Below are 19,957 nucleotides of genomic sequence, written 5' to 3'. Positions count from 1 at the left end.
AAGGGGACTCCTCTGTGGTCACCTCACCCATGACTGGGCCGCCCAGCCGAACCTAGCCCCGCGATGGAAATAACAACAAAAACCAACAGGCAGGAGACACCTCAGCCAGTCCGGGAGCATCCTCAGAGGGAGAAAGCGACGAGATGGCTACGTTCCGGTTCCAGTGACCCTCCCTCGGGGCTTCGCTTGCTGCGTTTGGATAAGGGGGGGGGTGGAAATGGGAGAAGGGCTGCATGGCCACTGAAGGTGCTATACAAATGTAAGTCGCTGCTGCTGGCACATTTCCTATTTTGGGAAGATGAATCCAAAAATGGGGGAACAGATTTAAGAGGGTGGTATGTGGAAGTAGGAGCTGGCCATGGGAGAGGTGACTTCAGGGTGTTACTGAGGCGGTTTGCTCCTCTTTGTGTAGTTTATTTTGTTTAATTTCAGATTATTTGGAGCTGGGTTTTTTTTTCTCTCTCTGCTGTTACCAGCAGAGGGACTCCCCAATGCGGATGTGGGAGGAGAGGAAGCTCCCTCCCTCTTTCTCTTTCTGTTTCCACGCCGGCCTGGGCTGAGGGAAATCTGCTTTAACCCCGAGGAGCACTGTCAGGACAAGAAGGTTTGTAACTTTACCCCCCCTCTCCTCAGGGGGCAGGGAGAAGGAGGGGCATTGGGGGGAGTCAGGGGCGGAGAGAGTTCTGATCTTTACTCAGATCAGTGGCGCCAGCGGACGGAACAAGAGGGAAAAAAAGCCATGTGTGTCATTTATAATGAGATTATTGGTGAGGGGTCTGAGTGTGGAGTTCAGAATGTGGGGGAAGGAGAGAGAGGGGGAGAAGGAGGAGGGGAAGAGAGAGAGGGGGAGAAGGAGGAGGGGGAGAAGGAGGAGGGGGAGAAGGAGGAGGGGGAGAGAGGAGGAGGGGGAGAGAGGAGGAGGGGGAGAGAGGAGGGGGGAGGAGAGGGGGAGAAGGAGGAGGGGGAGAGGAGAGGGGGAGAAGGAGGAGGGGGAGAGGAGAGGGGGAGAGGAGAGGGGGAGAAGGAGGAGGGGGAGAGGAGAGGGGGAGAAGGAGGAGGGGGAGAGGAGAGGGGGAGAAGGAGGAGGGGGAGAGGAGAGGGGGAGAAGGAGGAGGGGGAGAGGAGAGGGGGAGGAGGGGGAGAGGAGAGGGGGAGGAGGGGGAGAGGAGAGGGGGAGGAGGGGGAGGAGGGGGAGAGGGGGGGGAGAGGGGGAGAGGGGGGGGGAGAGGGGAGGAGGGGGAGGAGGGGGAGAGGAGAGGGGGAGGAGGGGGAGAGGAGAGGGGGAGGAGGAGGAGGGGAAGAGGAGAGGGGGAGGAGGAGGAGGGGGAGAGGAGAGGGGGAGAGGAGAGGGGGAGAGGAGAGGGGGAGGAGGAGGAGGGGGAGAGGAGAGGGGGAGGAGGAGGAGGGGGAGGGGAGAGGAGAGGGGGAGGAGGGGGAGAGGAGAGGGGGAGGAGGAGGAGGGGGAGGGGAGAGGAGAGGGGGAGGAGGGGGAGAGGAGAGGGGGAGGAGGGGGAGAGGAGAGGGGGAGGAGGGGGAGAGGAGAGGGGGAGGAGGGGGAGAGGAGAGGGGGAGGAGGGGGAGAGGAGAGGGGGAGGAGGGGGAGAGGAGAGGGGGAGGAGGGGGAGAGGAGAGGGGGAGGAGGGGGAGAGGAGAGGGGGAGGAGGGGGAGAGGAGAGGGGGAGGAGGGGGAGAGGAGAGGGGGAGGAGGGGGAGAGGAGAGGGGGAGGAGGGGGAGAGGAGAGGGGGAGGAGGGGGGGAGAGGGGGAGGAGGGGGAGAGGAGAGGGGGAGAGGAGGGGGGGAGGAGGGGGAGAGGAGAGGGGGAGGAGGGGGAGAGGAGAGGGGGAGGAGGGGGAGAGGAGGGGGAGAGGAGGGGGAGAGGAGAGGGGGAGGAGGGGGAGAGGAGGGGGAGAGGAGAGGGGGAGGAGGGGGAGAGGAGAGGGGGAGGAGGGGGAGAGGAGAGGGGGAGGAGGGGGAGAGGAGAGGGGGAGGAGGGGGAGAGGAGGGGGAGAGGAGGGGGGGAGGAGGGGGAGAGGAGAGGGGGAGGAGGGGGAGAGGAGGGGGAGAGGAGAGGGGGAGGAGGGGGAGAGGAGGGGGAGAGGAGGGGGAGAGGAGGGGGAGAGGAGAGGGGGAGAGGAGAGGGGGAGGAGGGGGAGAGGGGAGGAGGGGGAGAGGAGAGGGGGAGGAGGGGGAGAGGAGAGGGGGAGGAGGGGGAGAGGGGAGGAGGGGGAGAGGAGAGGGGGAGGAGGGGGGAGAGGAGAGGGGGAGGAGGGGGGAGAGGAGAGGGGGAGGAGGGGGAGAGGGGAGGAGGGGGAGAGGAGAGGGGGAGGAGGGGGGAGAGGAGAGGGGGAGGAGGGGGGAGAGGAGAGGGGGAGGAGGGGGAGGAGGGGGAGAGGAGAGGGGGAGGAGGGGGAGGGGGAGAAGGAGGAGGGGGAGAAGGAGGAGGGGGAGAGGAGAGGGGGAGAAGGAGGAGGGGGAGAGGAGAGGGGGAGAAGGAGGAGGGGGGGGGAGGGGGGGAGGAGGGGGGGAGGAGGGGGGGGAGGGGGGGAGGAGGGGGGGAGGAGGGGGGGGAGGAGGGGGGGGAGGGGGGGGAGAGGAGGGGGGAGAGGAGGGGGGGGAGGAGGGGGGGGAGGAGGGGGGGGAGAGGAGAGGGGAGGGATTAGGGGTGTTTTGGGGGGGGGAGGGAGAGATAGAGGAGATGGATTGATTGCGGAAGGTGAGATGGGGAAGGACGGGGAGTAGAGTGATCCCGCCCCCCCCCCCCCCTGCCGGGAGAATAGGGGCTGCCCCCGGGGCTGGGGGCTGGGCGCTGGGCCGGCCCGATCTCCCCGACCTCGGGTTATTACACCGCCGCCCTTGTAGCAGCCAGACCCGGGCTCTGAGCTGAGCCTCTCCCGCTCAGTATCAGGGACGCTGGCTGCTGAGGGGAGGGGGAGGGGCTTTCGTTTTCACGAATGCACCTTGCAGCTTTTTATTTTATTTTCCTTTATTGCACCTTGCTGTCCTGACCCTGAGGAGGGGAATGTCTCTCCTGTCTTTTCATTCCCTTCTTTTCTGGAGCCTGGAAGCTGATGCAACCGGCTGTAACTTTGCAGCACTTGCTGAAGTACTTTAATCAAACTGGGGGTGTGCTTCCTTCACTTGTACCTGGAGGCCTCCCCCGCCTTTTTTTAATTGTCCCTAATTATCCCTTGAGCTGGGTGCCTTGTGGGAGAGTCAGTCCCATTGCTGGGCACAGATTTTCTCCCCACCATATGACAATACTATCTATATTGTGAGTGTCATTTTGTTTTTGTTTTCAGTACAGATTCCAGTATCTGCAGTCATTTGCTTCTCTCTAGCTGAGGGGTGACCTTATAGAGGTTTACAAAATTATGAGGGGCATGGATAGGGTAAATAGGCAAAGTCTTTTCCCTGGGGTGGGGGAGTCCAGAGGTTTAGGGTGAGAGGGGAAAGATATAAAAGAGACCTAAGGGGCAAGTTTTTCACACAGAGGGTGGTACGTGTATGGAATGAGCTGCCAGAGGATGTGGTGGAGGCTGGTACAATTGCAACATTTAAAAGCCATTTGGATGGGTATATGGATAGGAAGGGTTTGGAGGGATATGGGCCGGGTGCTGGCAGGTGGGACTAGATTGGGTTTGGGATATCTGGTCGGCAAGGACGGGTTGGACCGAAGGGTCTGTTTCTGTGCTGTATGACCCTGACTCTAAACAACTGCTCACATGGTGGGACTTGAAGCCAGTCTTTCTGGGCTCAAGCTGCAGCTCTGCCACAAGATTTCTTCCCCCATTCCCCTCTTGTATTTTTATAAAGATTTTTGTTATTTTACTTAAATTGAGGAGGTGGATGTGAACCCTTGTTGCCAGTGCATTTGGATTCCCAATCCAGTGAAATTACTGCCAAACCACCATTTCTCTCTCTTTCTCTCATTCCTTCTCTCCCAGACATGGTCAGATTAGCAAGGTCTCTTGTTACTGAGACTAAGGGGTGAGAGGGGGTAGGTTCAAAGGCGATGTGAGAGGCAAGGTTTTTAACATAGAGAGGGGTAGGAGTCTGCAACATGCTTCCAGGGGTGGTGGCGGAGGCAGATACGACGGGCATTTAGAGGGCTTTTAGATGCAAGGAATGGAGGGAAATGGACCAAGGGCAGGCAGTGGGGGTTAGGTTAATTTGGCGTCATGTTTGGCACAGCATCATGGTCCGAAGGGCCTGTTCCTGTGCTGTACTGTTCTATGTTATATCACCACTGCCACTATTTTTCCTCTCTGTTTCTGATCTCTGGCTGTCTCTGTGTGGACACCTTTTCTCGAGTTTTATCGCACTCTTCCCTCATGTGATTTTTCTGCCTGTTTTTTTCCCAGGTTGGTAATGCTTGCAGAAGGTGCTGCTGTTCTCTTTGTTTTTTTTCTCCCCACCCCCCCCCCCCCCAGAAGGTACACTTGGTTTGTAAAATTTGTATAACGATATCTTGCACAATATTTCACATTGAGCATTACAAAAAGCGCGATAGAATTCAACTTTTTCCCTTGCAGAATGTTGTTACTCTGAGGAGCCCCAATACAATTTCCGTGCTGGTTGATATGTACAATATTTGCCCCATTTCGGGCATTTCAAGGCATGTTCTTGGAACTGGACATTATGGAAAAGTTCAAACTTATTGCACTTTTGTTACGTTGGGTGTTCAAAATTTTCAGAAAAGCTATTGGGGGCGAGTTTTATTTGTATTTTCTAATCTACCCGTTCAAGGATGTTAACACAAACCCACTTACCAACAGGTTCAAGAACAGCTTCTTCCCTGCTGTTATTAGATTTCTGAATGGACCTCTCTATTTTCAAATCTATTGTTGATCTTGCTTTCTGTCTGCCTTCTCTGTAGCCGTAACTTTGTATTTTTCGCTCAGTTCTATTACCCTAATGCACTTTCTCGGGTAACATCTGCACTCAAAGCAAAATTTTTCACTTTACCTAGGTACATGTGTTATGGACTAGGTCAAACCACTCAAAAAATTGTTAAGCAGGCAGCCCAGAGCATAACTTTGCAATTTGTTTTCATAAGTGTACAGTGAAAATTATCTTGATTAAGTTAGCAAGGTTGACTACCAGGTTTAAAACAGACAAAAAAATTACATGAAATTACACAGTGAAACACGAAGAACAGAATAAAGAATCCTTACAGAACTTAGTCTACCCAAGCGAGACTTAAGTCTGCTGTTCCAAATATACACAATAGTCCCAATAAGCAAGCCTCCTTTAAAATGCAGTACAAAAAGGTTGATGCTTACAGGTTGAAGTTAGAAGGGATAGAAGAGAGAGTTTCCACACAGCTTACTGTTGAATTCCCAACCAGTTCTGAACTGAACTAAAACTGCTCCGCTCAGTTAGAGAGCTGACCACTCCCCTTTCATTATACAGGTCACTTCTAAGACATGACCACTTTGGCCTGAGGTCTCATCTGTTTACATAGAAACAAAAGGCCTCTCAAAATCCTTTCCATCTCTGTACCAAACCAGTCTAATTGGAGCCCGGCCTGGTTTATTACCCATCTGAAAAAAAAACAAGAACAGAGTCTCCTTGAGCCAAGGAACAGCTTTTAGAAAAAAAGGACTAGCTTTGTGACACATGAGACAATTCTGCATGAAATCAAACCAACTAAAACCTCTGGAGCCAGTTTACATATACTGTGCCGATCGCTGGATTGAACCGGAGACTTCTTCGCTGGAATTCCCTCCCCTTAGGAATTCCCTCCCCTTAGGACCTCTGCTCCTTAAAAATACAACTACATGCACCTGGCCCCCGATGTTGCTTTGGACATGGTTTCTCTTTAGTCTCGTTGATATGAAACACCTTGGGGTGCCTTATCACATTCCCAAAGCTCTAATGTTACCTCATAAAATCCAAAAGACCTGTGGATGCTGTAACAAAAACTGAAGTTGCTGCAAAAGCTCAGCAGGCCTGGCAGCATCTGTGGAGAGAGAGAGAGAGAGATCAGAGCTTCAGGAGCGGGACCCTTGCTCCGAACTGGGATTGGATAAGCTGGGTTTGCTTTACCGAGCAGTGAGGTTGGCGGGGGGGGGGTCGCAGGACCCGATACAGAATTAGAAGATTAGGAGAGGCACAGAGGGAGAGGGTGGATGGGGAGAGCACATGTTTCATGAGTAGGGGGGGATAAGTAACCAGGGGACATAAAAGAGGTGGGAGGCTAAGAGAGGAGTTTGGAATACCTTTCACCCAGAGGGTGGTGGGAATCTGGAACTTGATGCCTGAAAGCGTGCTCAAGTCAGAAACCTGTGTCCTGTTTGTGCAGCATTTCGGTATTCGACTTGCGTTGCCTTCGCCAAATAGAAAATAGAGGCAGGTGTAGGCCATTCAGTCCTTCCAGCCCTATTCCCCCATTCACTATGACCACAGCTGATCATCCACATCAGTCACCTTTTCCAGCCGTCTCTCTTTCCCCCCATTATCATTTAAGGGTCATCTCCAGAGCTCCGGGCTGAAAGCTGGGAAATGGGTTGAGTGCGTGCAGAGCGTTGTTGGGCACGGCTCCTTTCTGAGCTGCAAATGAGTGCGGACGGTCGCGCGCGGGCTCTGCAACTATTAATCCCTCCCTCCTACTGATTGTTTGCCTCTGCAGTCTGACCCCGGCATGGCCCAGCCTGTGCTGTACCTCGCTCCGCACCCTCACAACTTCCAGAATGCCAAGGTTCTCGTCGCGCTGGAGTACGGCCGCTCCAAGCTGGGAGCGGTGGAAATCCGAGGACCGGCTGCCGGCGACACTCTGAGCCAGCTGGCCACCTCCAGGCTGCCGGCGTTGGAGACTGACTCCAGGCTCTGCCTCCAGGGAGCAAGGGCCGTCGCACATTACCTCGCCCCAGGGAGGATGAGGGGTTCCAGCACCAAGGACTCTGCCTCGATCCAGCAGTGGGTGAACCTGGCAGACAGCGAGATCATTCAGCCGGCCTGCACTTGGACTTTCCCGGAGCTGGGCTTGATGAAGCACAACAGTACGGTATGGCGAACACCTGCATTCTTTTTTTTATGTGTTTTCTGCAATTAAACAGGAGCCGGAGTAAACCCTTCAGCCCTTCTTCAGCCTCCTCTGCCGTTCTATATGATCATCGCTGATCATCCAACTCAATCCCCATCTCCTTCAATCCCATTGGCCCCAAGAACTCTACCTAACTCCTTTGTGGGTACTTTAATTCAGCATGTCCATAAAGACCTTCACCAACTTTTATACATGTACCACAGAAAACATCCCACCTGGATGCATCACACCTTGGTATGGCAACTGCTCTGCCCAGGACTGTAAGAAACCATAAAGACTTGTGAACGCAGCCCCGTCCATCACACAAGTCAACTTCCCATCCATTGACTCCCATCTGTACTTCCTGTTGTCTCAGGAAAGCAGCCAACCTCGTTGAAGGCCCCTCCCAACCCCGTTATAATCTCTTCCGCCCTCTTGCGTCATCAGGCAGAAGATACAAAAGCTTAAACACACGTACCAACAGATTCACGAACAGCTTCTTACCTGCCGTTATTGAATGGACCCCTCAAAGTCCAAATTTAATGTTGGTCTCGCTCTCAGTGCACCTTCTCTGCAGCTGTATCCCTCGCTCTGTTCTGTTTGCCTCATGTCTTTTTTAAATCTCTCTCTCCTCTCACCTTAAAAATGTGCCCCTTAGTCTTAAATCTCCCATCCTAGGGAAAAGACAGCTACCCTCAACCCTAAGTATACCTCTCACTATTTTATAAACTTCTCTCAACCTCCCACGCTCCAGTGACAAATATCCCGGCCGAGACAGTCTTTGTAATTCAAATTTTCCATACTTGGCAAAGCTTGTTCTCTGAAATTGAAAAGAATGAGAGATTACTTCATTAAGAAGTAAAAGGCTTATAATGGTAGATGTTGTGAAGTTGTTTCCAATGTTGGGGGGATGATAATTGTCATTATGCAGCACCCTTCAGTCCAATAATCCATTCGGACCATGTTCCCAACTCGTTCTGAGGAAGGGTCATTCGACCCGAAACATTAACTCTGATTTCCCTTTGTGGATGCTGCCACCTTTTAAAAAAAAGTGCCCCCTGGTTTTGAACTACCCCACCCTAGGGAAAAGGTCTTTGCAGTTGATTTTATCTATGTCCCTCATGATTTTATAAACCTCCTATGCTGCAGTTGAAAAAGTTCCCAACCTTTCCTCATAACTCAAGCCCTCCGTTCCTGATGGATTCCTCTCTTTTGAACTGTAGATTGGCACACAGCATCATCCCACAATCTGTTTCCGTGAATGTTCCAGCGATAAATATTGGTCTGCTCGCTTCCATCTTTGAAAGGCACTTTCCATTTCACTGGAAGTGGGGCAAGCTGAGCTAGGGCACTGTCCCCATGTTTGACAAGAAAACGGTTTGCAGCGTCAAGGGAAAGTGTTGGTGTGCAGAGTGTGGGAGTAATCAAGTCGCTGTCTGTAAAGACTGTGTAGTTTTGTTTCTCCTGTACTTCCGACGATGGAATGAAATGGGAGTGTTGAAGGATTGCTGCAGTTTTGAAAACCCGACACTCATTGTTTGATCAAGTAGTGAGGGTGGGGGTTCGGTTTGCAGACGAACTGGAAATAAGGGGTGTGTATGAATGGATATCTGCCTGGTAACAAGCAGCTGATTGGGTCTCTGCCAGCAACAATGTGATTGGCTCCTGTTTACCCAAAATGGCCGAGCCCTCAGGATTAATGCTTCTCTCTTTCTTTCTCTCTTTCTCTCCTCTCCCCTCTCTGTTTGGCCACAGGCTGCTGAAAGAGCTCAGCTGGACCTGAAGAGAATCCTGCGAGTTCTGGATGCCCACCTGAAGCTGCGGACCTACCTGGTGGGGGAGGGAGTCACCTTGGCAGATATCGCCGTCAGCTGTTCCTTGTTGCTGCCCTACAAACACGTACGTAAGCAGCTCCTACCCCGTGCCCCCCTCCCCCTCCAGGCTCTGGTACAACAGCCAGCCGCTCCTGCCTGTCACAGACAATATTAGCCATGACAATCCGAGGCAAAGCCCCCGACCGTGTGGGGGTTTGCTTCAGCCGACGTCTCTTGTGTTCTGAGCCGGGGAGGGTGCTGAGCCCTTTGGCACCTGGTTGAGATGCCCGCACCTAGCTGTCGGTGCCACCTCATACTTGATCAAGCATCTCCCCAGCGCATCAATGCTCCCGACTACCCACGGCACCATCAGGGCCATAAGACGTGGGAGCAGCCTTAGGTCATTCAGCCCATCGAGTCTGCTCTGCCATTCAGTAAGGTCAGGGCTGATCCAATAATTTGCAACTCCTGCCTTTTCCCCCAACCTTTGATCCCTTCCTGATTAAACCTCTCACTCTCGTTGTCTCTCTCTCTCTCTCTGTCTGTCAGTCTCTCTCTCTCTCTCTCTCGGTCTGTCTGTCTCTCTCTCTCTCTGTCTGTCTGTCTGCCTCTCTCTCTCGGTCTGTCTGTCTGTCTGTCTCTCTCTCTCGGTCTGTCTGTCTGTCTCTCTCTCTCGGTCTGTCTGTCTGTCTCTCTCTCTCTCGGTCTGTCTGTCTGTCTCTCTCTCTCTCGGTCTGTCTGTCTCTCTCTCTCTCTCGGTCTGTCTCTCTCTCTCTCTCTCTCGGTCTGTCTGTCTCTCTCTCTCTCTCTCTCGGTCTGTCTGTCTCTCTCTCTCGGTCTGTCTGTCTGTCTGTCTCTCTCTCTCGGTCTGTCTGTCTGTCTCTCTCTCTCTCGGTCTGTCTGTCTGTCTCTCTCTCTCGCGGTCTGTCTGTCTGTCTCTCTCTCTCGGTCTGTCTCTCTCTCTCGGTCTGTCTCTCTCTCTCGGTCTGTCTGTCTCTCTCTCTCTCTCGGTCTGTCTGTCTCTCTCTCTCTCTCGGTCTGTCTGTCTCTCTCTCTCGCGGTCTGTCTGTCTGTCTCTCTCTCTCGGTCTGTCTCTCTCTCGGTCTGTCTCTCTCTCTCTCGGTCTGTCTCTCTCTCTGTCTGTCTGTCTCTCTCTCTCTCGGTCTGTCTGCCTCTCTCTCTCTCTCTCGGTCTGTCTGTCTGCCTCTCTCTCTCTCTCGCTCGGTCTGTCTGTCTCTCTCTCTCTCTCGGTCTGTCTCTCTCTTGGTCTGTCCCTCTCTCTCTCTTGGTCTGTCTCTCTCTCTCTCTCTCTTGGTCTGTCTCTCTCTCTATCTTGGTCTGTCTCTCTCTCTCGGTCTGTCTGCCTCTCTCACTCTCTCTCGGTCTGTCTGTCTGTCTCTCTATCTCGGTCTGTCTCTCTCTCTCTCGGTCTGTCTCTCTCTCTCGGTCTGTCTCTCTCTCGGTCTGTCTCTCTCTCGGTCTGTCTCTCTCTCGGTCTGTCTCTCTCTCTCGGTCTGTCTCTCTCTCTCTCTCTCGGTCTGTCTGTCTCTCTCTCTCGCGGTCTGTCTGTCTCTCTCTCTCGGTCTGTCTCTCTCTCGGTCTGTCTCTCTCTCGGTCTGTCTCTCTCTCGGTCTGTCTGTCTCTCTCTCGGTCTGTCTCTCTCTCTCTCGGTCTGTCTCTCTCTCTGTCTGTCTGTCTCTCTCTCTCTCGGTCTGTCTCTGTCTCTCTCTCTCGGTCTGTCTGCCTCTCTCTCTCTCTCTCGGTCTGTCTGTCTGCCTCTCTCTCTCTCTCTCTCGGTCTGTCTCTCTCTCTCTCTCGGTCTGTCTCTCTCTCTCTCTCGGTCTGTCTCTCTCTCTCTCTCGGTCTGTCTATCTCTCTCTCTTGGTCTGTCTATCTCTCTCTCTTGGTCTGTCTCTCTCTCTCTCTCGGTCTGTCTCTCTCTCTCGGTCTGTCTCTCTCTCGGTCTGTCTCTCTCTCGGTCTGTCTCTCTCTCGGTCTGTCTCTCTCTCGGTCTGTCTCTCTCTCGGTCTGTCTCTCTCTCTCGGTCTGTCTCTCTCTCGGTCTGTCTCTCTCTCGCGGTCTGTCTCTCTCTCGGTCTGTCTCTCTCTCGGTCTGTCTCTCTCTCTCTCGGTCTGTCTCTCTCTCTCTCGGTCTGTCTCTCTCTCTGTCTGTCTGTCTCTCTCTCTCTCGGTCTGTCTCTCTCTCTCTCGGTCTGTCTCTGTCTCTCTCTCTCGGTCTGTCTGCCTCTCTCTCTATCTCTCGGTCTGTCTGTCTGCCTCTCTCTCTCTCTCTCTCGGTCTGTCTGTCTCTCTCTCTCTCTCGGTCTGTCTATCTCTCTCTCTTGGTCTGTCCCTCTCTCTCTCTTGGTCTGTCTCTCTCTCTCTCTCTCTTGGTCTGTCTCTCTCTCTATCTTGGTCTGTCTCTCTCTCTCGGTCTGTCTGCCTCTCTCACTCTCTCTCGGTCTGTCTGTCTGTCTCTCTATCTCAGTCTGTCTCTCTCTCTCTCTCGGTCTGTCTGTCTTTCTCTCTCTCTCGGTCTGTCTGTCTCTCTCTCTCGGTCTGTCTGTCTCTCTCTCTCTCGGTCTGTCTGTCTCTCTCTCTCTCAGTCTGTCTGTCTCTCTCTCTCTCGGTCTGTCTGTCTCTCTCTCTCTCGGTCTGTCTGTCTCTCTCTCGGTCTGTCTGCCTCTCTCTCTCTCTCTCTCGGTCTGTCTGCCTCTCTCTCTCTCTCTCGGTCTGTCTGCCTCTCTCTCTCTCTCTCGGTCTGTCTGCCTCTCTCTCTCTCTCTCGGTCTGTCTGCCTCTCTCTCTCTCTCTCGGTCTGTCTGCCTCTCTCTCTCTCTCTCTCGGTCTGTCTGCCTCTCTCTCTCTCTCTCTCGGTCTGTCTGCCTCTCTCTCTCTCTCTCGGTCTGTCTGCCTCTCTCTCTCTCTCTCTCGGTCTGTCTGCCTCTCTCTCTCTCTCTCTCGGTCTGTCTGCCTCCCTCTCTCTCTCTCTCGGTCTGTCTGTCTGTCTGCCTCTCTCTCTCTCTCTCTCTCTCGGTCTGTCTGTCTGTCTCTCTCTCTCGGTCTGTCTGTCTGTCTCTCTCTCTCGGTCTGTCTGTCTGTCTCTCTCTCTCTCGGTCTGTCTGTCTGTCTCTCTCTCTCTCGGTCTGTCTGTCTGTCTCTCTCTCTCTCGGTCTGTCTGTCTGTCTCGCTCTCTCGGTCTGTCTGTCTGTCTCGCTCTCTCGGTCTGTCTGTCTGTCTCGCTCTCTCGGTCTGTCTGTCTGTCTCGCTCTCTCGGTCTGTCTGTCTGTCTCGCTCTCTCGGTCTGTCTGTCTGTCTCGCTCTCTCGGTCTGTCTGTCTGTCTCGCTCTCTCGGTCTGTCTGTCTGTCTCGCTCTCTCGGTCTGTCTGTCTGTCTCTCGCTCTGTCTGTCTGTCTCTCTCTCTTGGTCTGTCTCTCTCTCTTGGTCTGTCTCTCTCTCTTGGTCTGTCTCTCTTGGTCTGTCTGTCTCTCTTGGTCTGTCTCTCTCTCTTGGTCTGTCTCTCTCTCTCTTAGTCTGTCTCTCTCTCTTGGTCTGTCTCTCTCTCTCTCGGTCTGTCTCTCTCTCTCGGTCTGTCTCTCTCTCTCTCGGTCTGTCTGTCTGTCTCTCTCTCTCTCGGTCTGTCTGTCTGTCTCGCTCTCTCGGTCTGTCTGTCTGTCTCGCTCTCTCGGTCTGTCTGTCTGTCTCGCTCTCTCGGTCTGTCTGTCTGTCTCGCTCTCTCGGTCTGTCTGTCTGTCTCTCTCTCTTGGTCTGTCTCTCTCTCTTGGTCTGTCTCTCTCTCTTGGTCTGTCTCTCTTGGTCTGTCTCTCTCTCTTGGTCTGTCTCTCTCTCTCTTAGTCTGTCTCTCTCTCTTGGTCTGTCTCTCTCTCTCTCGGTCTGTCTCTCTCTCTCGGTCTGTCTCTCTCTCTCTCGGTCTGTCTGTCTCTCTCTCTCTCTCGGTCTGTCTGTCTCTCTCTCTCTCTTGGTCTGTCTCTCTCTCTTGGTCTGTCTCTCTCTCTTGGTCTGTCTCTCTCTCTCTTAGTCTGTCTCTCTCTCTTGGTCTGTCTCTCTCTCTCTTGGTCTGTCTCTCTCTCTCTTGGTCTGTCTCTCTCTCTCTTGGTCTGTCTCTCTCTCTCTCTTGGTCTGTCTCTCTCTCTCTCTTGGTCTGTCTCTCTCTCTCTCTTGGTCTGTCTCTCTCTCTCTTGGTCTGTCTCTCTCTCTTGGTCTGTCTCTCTCTCTCTCGGTCTGTCTCTCTCTCTCTTGGTCTGTCTCTCTCTCTCTTAGTCTGTCTCTCTCTCTTGGTCTGTCTCTCTCTCTCTTGGTCTGTCTCTCTCTCTCTTGGTCTGTCTCTCTCTCTCTTGGTCTGTCTCTCTCTCTCTTGGTCTGTCTCTCTCTCTCTCTTGGTCTGTCTCTCTCTCTCTTGGTCTGTCTCTCTCTCTCTTGGTCTGTCTCTCTCTCTCTTGGTCTGTCTCTCTCTCTCTTGGTCTGTCTCTCTCTCTTGGTCTGTCTCTCTCTCTCTCGGTCTGTCTCTCTCTCTCTCGGTCTGTCTCTCTCTCTCTCGGTCTGTCTGTCTCTCTCTCTCTCGGTCTGTCTGTCTCTCTCTTGGTCTGTCTCTCTCTCTTGGTCTGTCTCTCTCTCTCTTGGTCTGTCTCTCTCTCTTGGTCTGTCTCTCTCTCTCTTGGTCTGTCTCTCTCTCTCTCTTGGTCTGTCTCTCTCTCTTGGTCTGTCTCTCTCTCTCTTGGTCTGTCTCTCTCTCTCTTGGTCTGTCTCTCTCTCTCTTGGTCTGTCTCTCTCTCTCGGTCTGTCTCTCTCTCTCTCGGTCTGTCTCTCTCTCTCTCGGTCTGTCTCTCTCTCTCTCGGTCTGTCTGTCTCTCTCTCTCTCTCAGTCTGTCTCTCTCTCTCTCTCAGTCTGTCTGTCTCTCTCTCTCTCTCTTGGTCTGTCTCTCTCTCTCTCTTGGTCTGTCTCTCTCTCTCTCTTGGTCTGTCTCTCTCTCTCTCTTGGTCTGTCTCTCTCTCTCTCTTGGTCTGTCTGTCTCTCTCTCTTGGTCTGTCTGTCTCTCTCTCTTGGTCTGTCTGTCTCTCTCTCTTGGTCTGTCTGTCTCTCTCTCTTGGTCTGTCTCTCTCTCTCTTGGTCTGTCTCTCTCTCTCTTGGTCTGTCTCTCTCTCTCTTGGTCTGTCTCTCTCTCTCTCGGTCTGTCTCTCTCTCGGTCTGTCTGTCTCTCTCTCTCTCTTGGTCTGTCTGTCTCTCTCTCTCTCTTGGTCTGTCTCTCTCTCTTGGTCTGTCTCTCTCTCTTGGTCTGTCTCTCTCTCTCGGTCTGTCTGTCTGTCTCTCTCTCGGTCTGTCTCTCTCTCTCTCTCTCTTGGTCTGTCTCTCTCACTCTCGGTCTGTCTGCCTCTCTCTCTCTCTCTCTCGGTCTGTCTGTCTGTCTCTCTCTCTCTCGGTCTGTCTGTCTCTCTCTCTCTCTCTCGGTCTGTCTCTCTCTCTCTCTCTCTCGGTCTGTCTGTCTCTCTCTCTCTCTCTCTCGGTCTGTCTGTCTCTCTCTCTCTCTCTCGGTCTGTCTGTCTCTCTCTCTCGCGGTCTGTCTGTCTGTCTCTCTCTCTCGGTCTGTCTCTCTCTCTCGGTCTGTCTCTCTCTCTCGGTCTGTCTGTCTCTCTCTCTCTCTCGGTCTGTCTGTCTCTCTCTCTCTCTCGGTCTGTCTGTCTCTCTCTCTCGCGGTCTGTCTGTCTGTCTCTCTCTCTCGGTCTGTCTCTCTCTCGGTCTGTCTCTCTCTCTCTCGGTCTGTCTCTCTCTCTGTCTGTCTGTCTCTCTCTCTCTCGGTCTGTCTGCCTCTCTCTCTCTCTCTCGGTCTGTCTGTCTGCCTCTCTCTCTCTCTCGCTCGGTCTGTCTGTCTCTCTCTCTCTCTCGGTCTGTCTCTCTCTTGGTCTGTCCCTCTCTCTCTCTTGGTCTGTCTCTCTCTCTCTCTCTCTTGGTCTGTCTCTCTCTCTATCTTGGTCTGTCTCCCTCTCTCGGTCTGTCTGCCTCTCTCACTCTCTCTCGGTCTGTCTGTCTGTCTCTCTATCTCGGTCTGTCTCTCTCTCTCTCGGTCTGTCTCTCTCTCTCGGTCTGTCTCTCTCTCGGTCTGTCTCTCTCTCGGTCTGTCTCTCTCTCGGTCTGTCTCTCTCTCTCGGTCTGTCTCTCTCTCTCTCTCTCGGTCTGTCTGTCTCTCTCTCTCGCGGTCTGTCTGTCTGTCTCTCTCTCTCGGTCTGTCTCTCTCTCGGTCTGTCTCTCTCTCGGTCTGTCTCTCTCTCTCTCGGTCTGTCTCTCTCTCTCTCGGTCTGTCTCTCTCTCTGTCTGTCTGTCTCTCTCTCTCTCGGTCTGTCTCTGTCTCTCTCTCTCGGTCTGTCTGCCTCTCTCTCTCTCTCTCTCGGTCTGTCTGTCTGCCTCTCTCTCTCTCTCTCTCGGTCTGTCTCTCTCTCTCTCTCGGTCTGTCTCTCTCTCTCTCTCGGTCTGTCTCTCTCTCTCTCTCGGTCTGTCTCTCTCTCTCTCTCGGTCTGTCTATCTCTCTCTCTTGGTCTGTCTATCTCTCTCTCTTGGTCTGTCTCTCTCTCTCTCTCGGTCTGTCTCTCTCTCTCGGTCTGTCTCTCTCTCTCGGTCTGTCTCTCTCTCTCGGTCTGTCTCTCTCTCGGTCTGTCTCTCTCTCGGTCTGTCTCTCTCTCGGTCTGTCTCTCTCTCGGTCTGTCTCTCTCTCTCGGTCTGTCTCTCTCTCGGTCTGTCTCTCTCTCGCGGTCTGTCTCTCTCTCGGTCTGTCTCTCTCTCGCGGTCTGTCTGTCTGTCTCTCTCTCTCGGTCTGTCTCTCTCTCGGTCTGTCTCTCTCTCTCTCGGTCTGTCTCTCTCTCTCTCGGTCTGTCTCTCTCTCTCTCGGTCTGTCTCTCTCTCTCTCGGTCTGTCTCTCTCTCTGTCTGTCTGTCTCTCTCTCTCTCGGTCTGTCTCTCTCTCTCTCGGTCTGTCTCTCTCTCTCTCGGTCTGTCTCTGTCTCTCTCTCTCGGTCTGTCTGCCTCTCTCTCTCTCTCTCGGTCTGTCTGTCTGCCTCTCTCTCTCTCTCTCTCGGTCTGTCTGTCTCTCTCTCTCTCTCGGTCTGTCTATCTCTCTCTCTTGGTCTGTCTATCTCTCTCTCTTGGTCTGTCTCTCTCTCTCTCTCTCTTGGTCTGTCTCTCTCTCTATCTTGGTCTGTCTCTCTCTCTCGGTCTGTCTGCCTCTCTCACTCTCTCTCGGTCTGTCTGTCTGTCTCTCTATCTCGGTCTGTCTCTCTCTCTCTCTCGGTCTGTCTGTCTCTCTCTCTCTCTCGGTCTGTCTGTCTCTCTCTCTCGGTCTGTCTGTCTCTCTCTCTCGGTCTGTCTGTCTCTCTCTCTCTCGGTCTGTCTGTCTCTCTCTCTCTCAGTCTGTCTGTCTCTCTCTCTCTCGGTCTGTCTGTCTCTCTCTCTCTCGGTCTGTCTGTCTCTCTCTCGGTCTGTCTGCCTCTCTCTCTCTCTCTCTCGGTCTGTCTGCCTCTCTCTCTCTCTCTCGGTCTGTCTGCCTCTCTCTCTCTCTCTCGGTCTGTCTGCCTCTCTCTCTCTCTCTCTCGGTCTGTCTGCCTCTCTCTCTCTCTCTCGGTCTGTCTGCCTCTCTCTCTCTCTCTCTCGGTCTGTCTGCCTCTCTCTCTCTCTCTCTCGGTCTGTCTGCCTCCCTCTCTCTCTCTCTCGGTCTGTCTGTCTGTCTGCCTCTCTCTCTCTCTCTCTCTCTCGGTCTGTCTGTCTGTCTCTCTCTCTCGGTCTGTCTGTCTGTCTCTCTCTCTCGGTCTGTCTGTCTGTCTCTCTCTCTCGGTCTGTCTGTCTGTCTCTCTCTCTCGGTCTGTCTGTCTGTCTCTCTCTCTCTCGGTCTGTCTGTCTGTCTCGCTCTCTCGGTCTGTCTGTCTGTCTCGCTCTCTCGGTCTGTCTGTCTGTCTCGCTCTCTCGGTCTGTCTGTCTGTCTCGCTCTCTCGGTCTGTCTGTCTGTCTCTCGCTCTCTCGGTCTGTCTCTCTCTCTTGGTCTGTCTCTCTCTCTTGGTCTGTCTCTCTCTCTTGGTCTGTCTCTCTTGGTCTGTCTCTCTCTCTTGGTCTGTCTCTCTCTCTCTTGGTCTGTCTCTCTCTCTCTTAGTCTGTCTCTCTCTCTTGGTCTGTCTCTCTCTCTCTTGGTCTGTCTCTCTCTCTCGGTCTGTCTCTCTCTCTCTCGGTCTGTCTGTCTCTCTCTCTCTCTTGGTCTGTCTGTCTCTCTCTCTCTCTTGGTCTGTCTGTCTCTCTTGGTCTGTCTCTCTCTCTTGGTCTGTCTCTCTCTCTCTTAGTCTGTCTCTCTCTCTTGGTCTGTCTCTCTCTCTCTTGGTCTGTCTCTCTCTCTCTTGGTCTGTCTCTCTCTCTCTTGGTCTGTCTCTCTCTCTCTTGGTCTGTCTCTCTCTCTCTCTTGGTCTGTCTCTCTCTCTCTCTTGGTCTGTCTCTCTCTCTCTTGGTCTGTCTCTCTCTCTCTTGGTCTGTCTCTCTCTCTTGGTCTGTCTCTCTCTCTCTCGGTCTGTCTCTCTCTCTCGGTCTGTCTCTCTCTCGGTCTGTCTCTCTCTCGGTCTGTCTCTCTCTCGGTCTGTCTCTCTCTCTCGGTCTGTCTCTCTCTCGGTCTGTCTCTCTCTCGCGGTCTGTCTCTCTCTCGGTCTGTCTCTCTCTCGCGGTCTGTCTGTCTGTCTCTCTCTCTCGGTCTGTCTCTCTCTCGGTCTGTCTCTCTCTCGGTCTGTCTCTCTCTCTCTCGGTCTGTCTCTCTCTCTCTCGGTCTGTCTCTCTCTCTGTCTGTCTGTCTCTCTCTCTCTCGGTCTGTCTCTCTCTCTCTCGGTCTGTCTCTCTCTCTCTCGGTCTGTCTCTGTCTCTCTCTCTCGGTCTGTCTGCCTCTCTCTCTCTCTCTCGGTCTGTCTGTCTGCCTCTCTCTCTCTCTCTCTCGGTCTGTCTGTCTCTCTCTCTCTCTCGGTCTGTCTATCTCTCTCTCTTGGTCTGTCCCTCTCTCTCTCTCTCTTGGTCTGTCTCTCTCTCTATCTTGGTCTGTCTCTCTCTCTCGGTCTGTCTGCCTCTCTCACTCTCTCTCGGTCTGTCTGTCTGTCTCTCTATCTCGGTCTGTCTCTCTCTCTCTCTCGGTCTGTCTGTCTCTCTCTCTCTCTCGGTCTGTCTGTCTCTCTCTCTCGGTCTGTCTGTCTCTCTCTCTCGGTCTGTCTGTCTCTCTCTCTCTCGGTCTGTCTGTCTCTCTCTCTCTCAGTCTGTCTGTCTCTCTCTCTCTCGGTCTGTCTGTCTCTCTCTCTCTCGGTCTGTCTGTCTCTCTCTCGGTCTGTCTGCCTCTCTCTCTCTCTCTCTCGGTCTGTCTGCCTCTCTCTCTCTCTCTCGGTCTGTCTGCCTCTCTCTCTCTCTCTCTCGGTCTGTCTGCCTCTCTCTCTCTCTCTCTCGGTCTGTCTGCCTCTCTCTCTCTCTCTCGGTCTGTCTGCCTCTCTCTCTCTCTCTCTCGGTCTGTCTGCCTCTCTCTCTCTCTCTCTCGGTCTGTCTGCCTCCCTCTCTCTCTCTCTCGGTCTGTCTGTCTGTCTGCCTCTCTCTCTCTCTCTCTCTCTCGGTCTGTCTGTCTGTCTCTCTCTCTCGGTCTGTCTGTCTGTCTCTCTCTCTCGGTCTGTCTGTCTGTCTCTCTCTCTCGGTCTGTCTGTCTGTCTCTCTCTCTCGGTCTGTCTGTCTGTCTCTCTCTCTCTCGGTCTGTCTGTCTGTCTCGCTCTCTCGGTCTGTCTGTCTGTCTCGCTCTCTCGGTCTGTCTGTCTGTCTCGCTCTCTCGGTCTGTCTGTCTGTCTCGCTCTCTCGGTCTGTCTGTCTGTCTCGCTCTCTCGGTCTGTCTGTCTGTCTCTCGCTCTCTCGGTCTGTCTCTCTCTCTTGGTCTGTCTCTCTCTCTTGGTCTGTCTCTCTCTCTTGGTCTGTCTCTCTTGGTCTGTCTCTCTCTCTTGGTCTGTCTCTCTCTCTCTTGGTCTGTCTCTCTCTCTCTTAGTCTGTCTCTCTCTCTTGGTCTGTCTCTCTCTCTCTTGGTCTGTCTCTCTCTCTCGGTCTGTCTCTCTCTCTCTCGGTCTGTCTGTCTCTCTCTCTCTCTTGGTCTGTCTGTCTCTCTCTCTCTCTTGGTCTGTCTGTCTCTCTTGGTCTGTCTCTCTCTCTTGGTCTGTCTCTCTCTCTCTTAGTCTGTCTCTCTCTCTTGGTCTGTCTCTCTCTCTCTTGGTCTGTCTCTCTCTCTCTTGGTCTGTCTCTCTCTCTCTCTTGGTCTGTCTCTCTCTCTCTCTTGGTCTGTCTCTCTCTCTCTTAGTCTGTCTCTCTCTCTTGGTCTGTCTCTCTCTCTCTTGGTCTGTCTCTCTCTCTCTTGGTCTGTCTCTCTCTCTCTTGGTCTGTCTCTCTCTCTCTTGGTCTGTCTCTCTCTCTCTCTTGGTCTGTCTCTCTCTCTCTCTTGGTCTGTCTCTCTCTCTCTTGGTCTGTCTCTCTCTCTCTTGGTCTGTCTCTCTCTCTTGGTCTGTCTCTCTCTCTCTCGGTCTGTCTCTCTCTCTCGGTCTGTCTCTCTCTCGGTCTGTCTCTCTCTCGGTCTGTCTCTCTCTCGGTCTGTCTCTCTCTCTCGGTCTGTCTCTCTCTCGGTCTGTCTCTCTCTCGCGGTCTGTCTCTCTCTCGGTCTGTCTCTCTCTCGCGGTCTGTCTGTCTGTCTCTCTCTCTCGGTCTGTCTCTCTCTCGGTCTGTCTCTCTCTCGGTCTGTCTCTCTCTCTCTCGGTCTGTCTCTCTCTCTCTCGGTCTGTCTCTCTCTCTCTCGGTCTGTCTCTCTCTCTCTCGGTCTGTCTCTCTCTCTGTCTGTCTGTCTCTCTCTCTCTCGGTCTGTCTCTCTCTCTCTCGGTCTGTCTCTCTCTCTCTCGGTCTGTCTCTGTCTCTCTCTCTCGGTCTGTCTGCCTCTCTCTCTCTCTCTCGGTCTGTCTGTCTGCCTCTCTCTCTCTCTCTCTCGGTCTGTCTGTCTCTCTCTCTCTCTCGGTCTGTCTATCTCTCTCTCTTGGTCTGTCCCTCTCTCTCTCTCTCTTGGTCTGTCTCTCTCTCTATCTTGGTCT

General features: G+C 53.6%; 1 protein-coding gene across 1 annotated transcript in view; it reads left to right on the top strand.

Moving 5' to 3' along the window:
- The first annotated feature begins 516 nt into the window (after positions 1-516).
- The window catches only part of vars1 (valyl-tRNA synthetase 1), a 92,912-nt gene continuing 73,471 nt past the window's right edge, over positions 517-19,957 (top strand). The window contains exons 1-3 of the mRNA XM_087979795.1: positions 517-604; positions 6,633-7,007; positions 8,781-8,924. Coding sequence (XP_087835921.1) covers positions 6,645-7,007; positions 8,781-8,924 — 507 coding nt within the window. The 5' untranslated portion in view covers positions 517-604; positions 6,633-6,644. The remainder of the gene's footprint in view (positions 605-6,632; positions 7,008-8,780; positions 8,925-19,957) is intronic.

The sequence above is a fragment of the Chiloscyllium plagiosum genome, unplaced genomic scaffold (genome assembly GCF_037043375.1).
Source record: "Chiloscyllium plagiosum isolate Xiang-an unplaced genomic scaffold, Cpla_swu_hap1 HiC_scaffold_35, whole genome shotgun sequence".
NCBI lineage: Eukaryota > Metazoa > Chordata > Chondrichthyes > Orectolobiformes > Hemiscylliidae > Chiloscyllium > Chiloscyllium plagiosum.
Note: the sequence above shows the minus strand (reverse complement) of the source record. Positions and strands in the feature narration are given on the sequence as shown.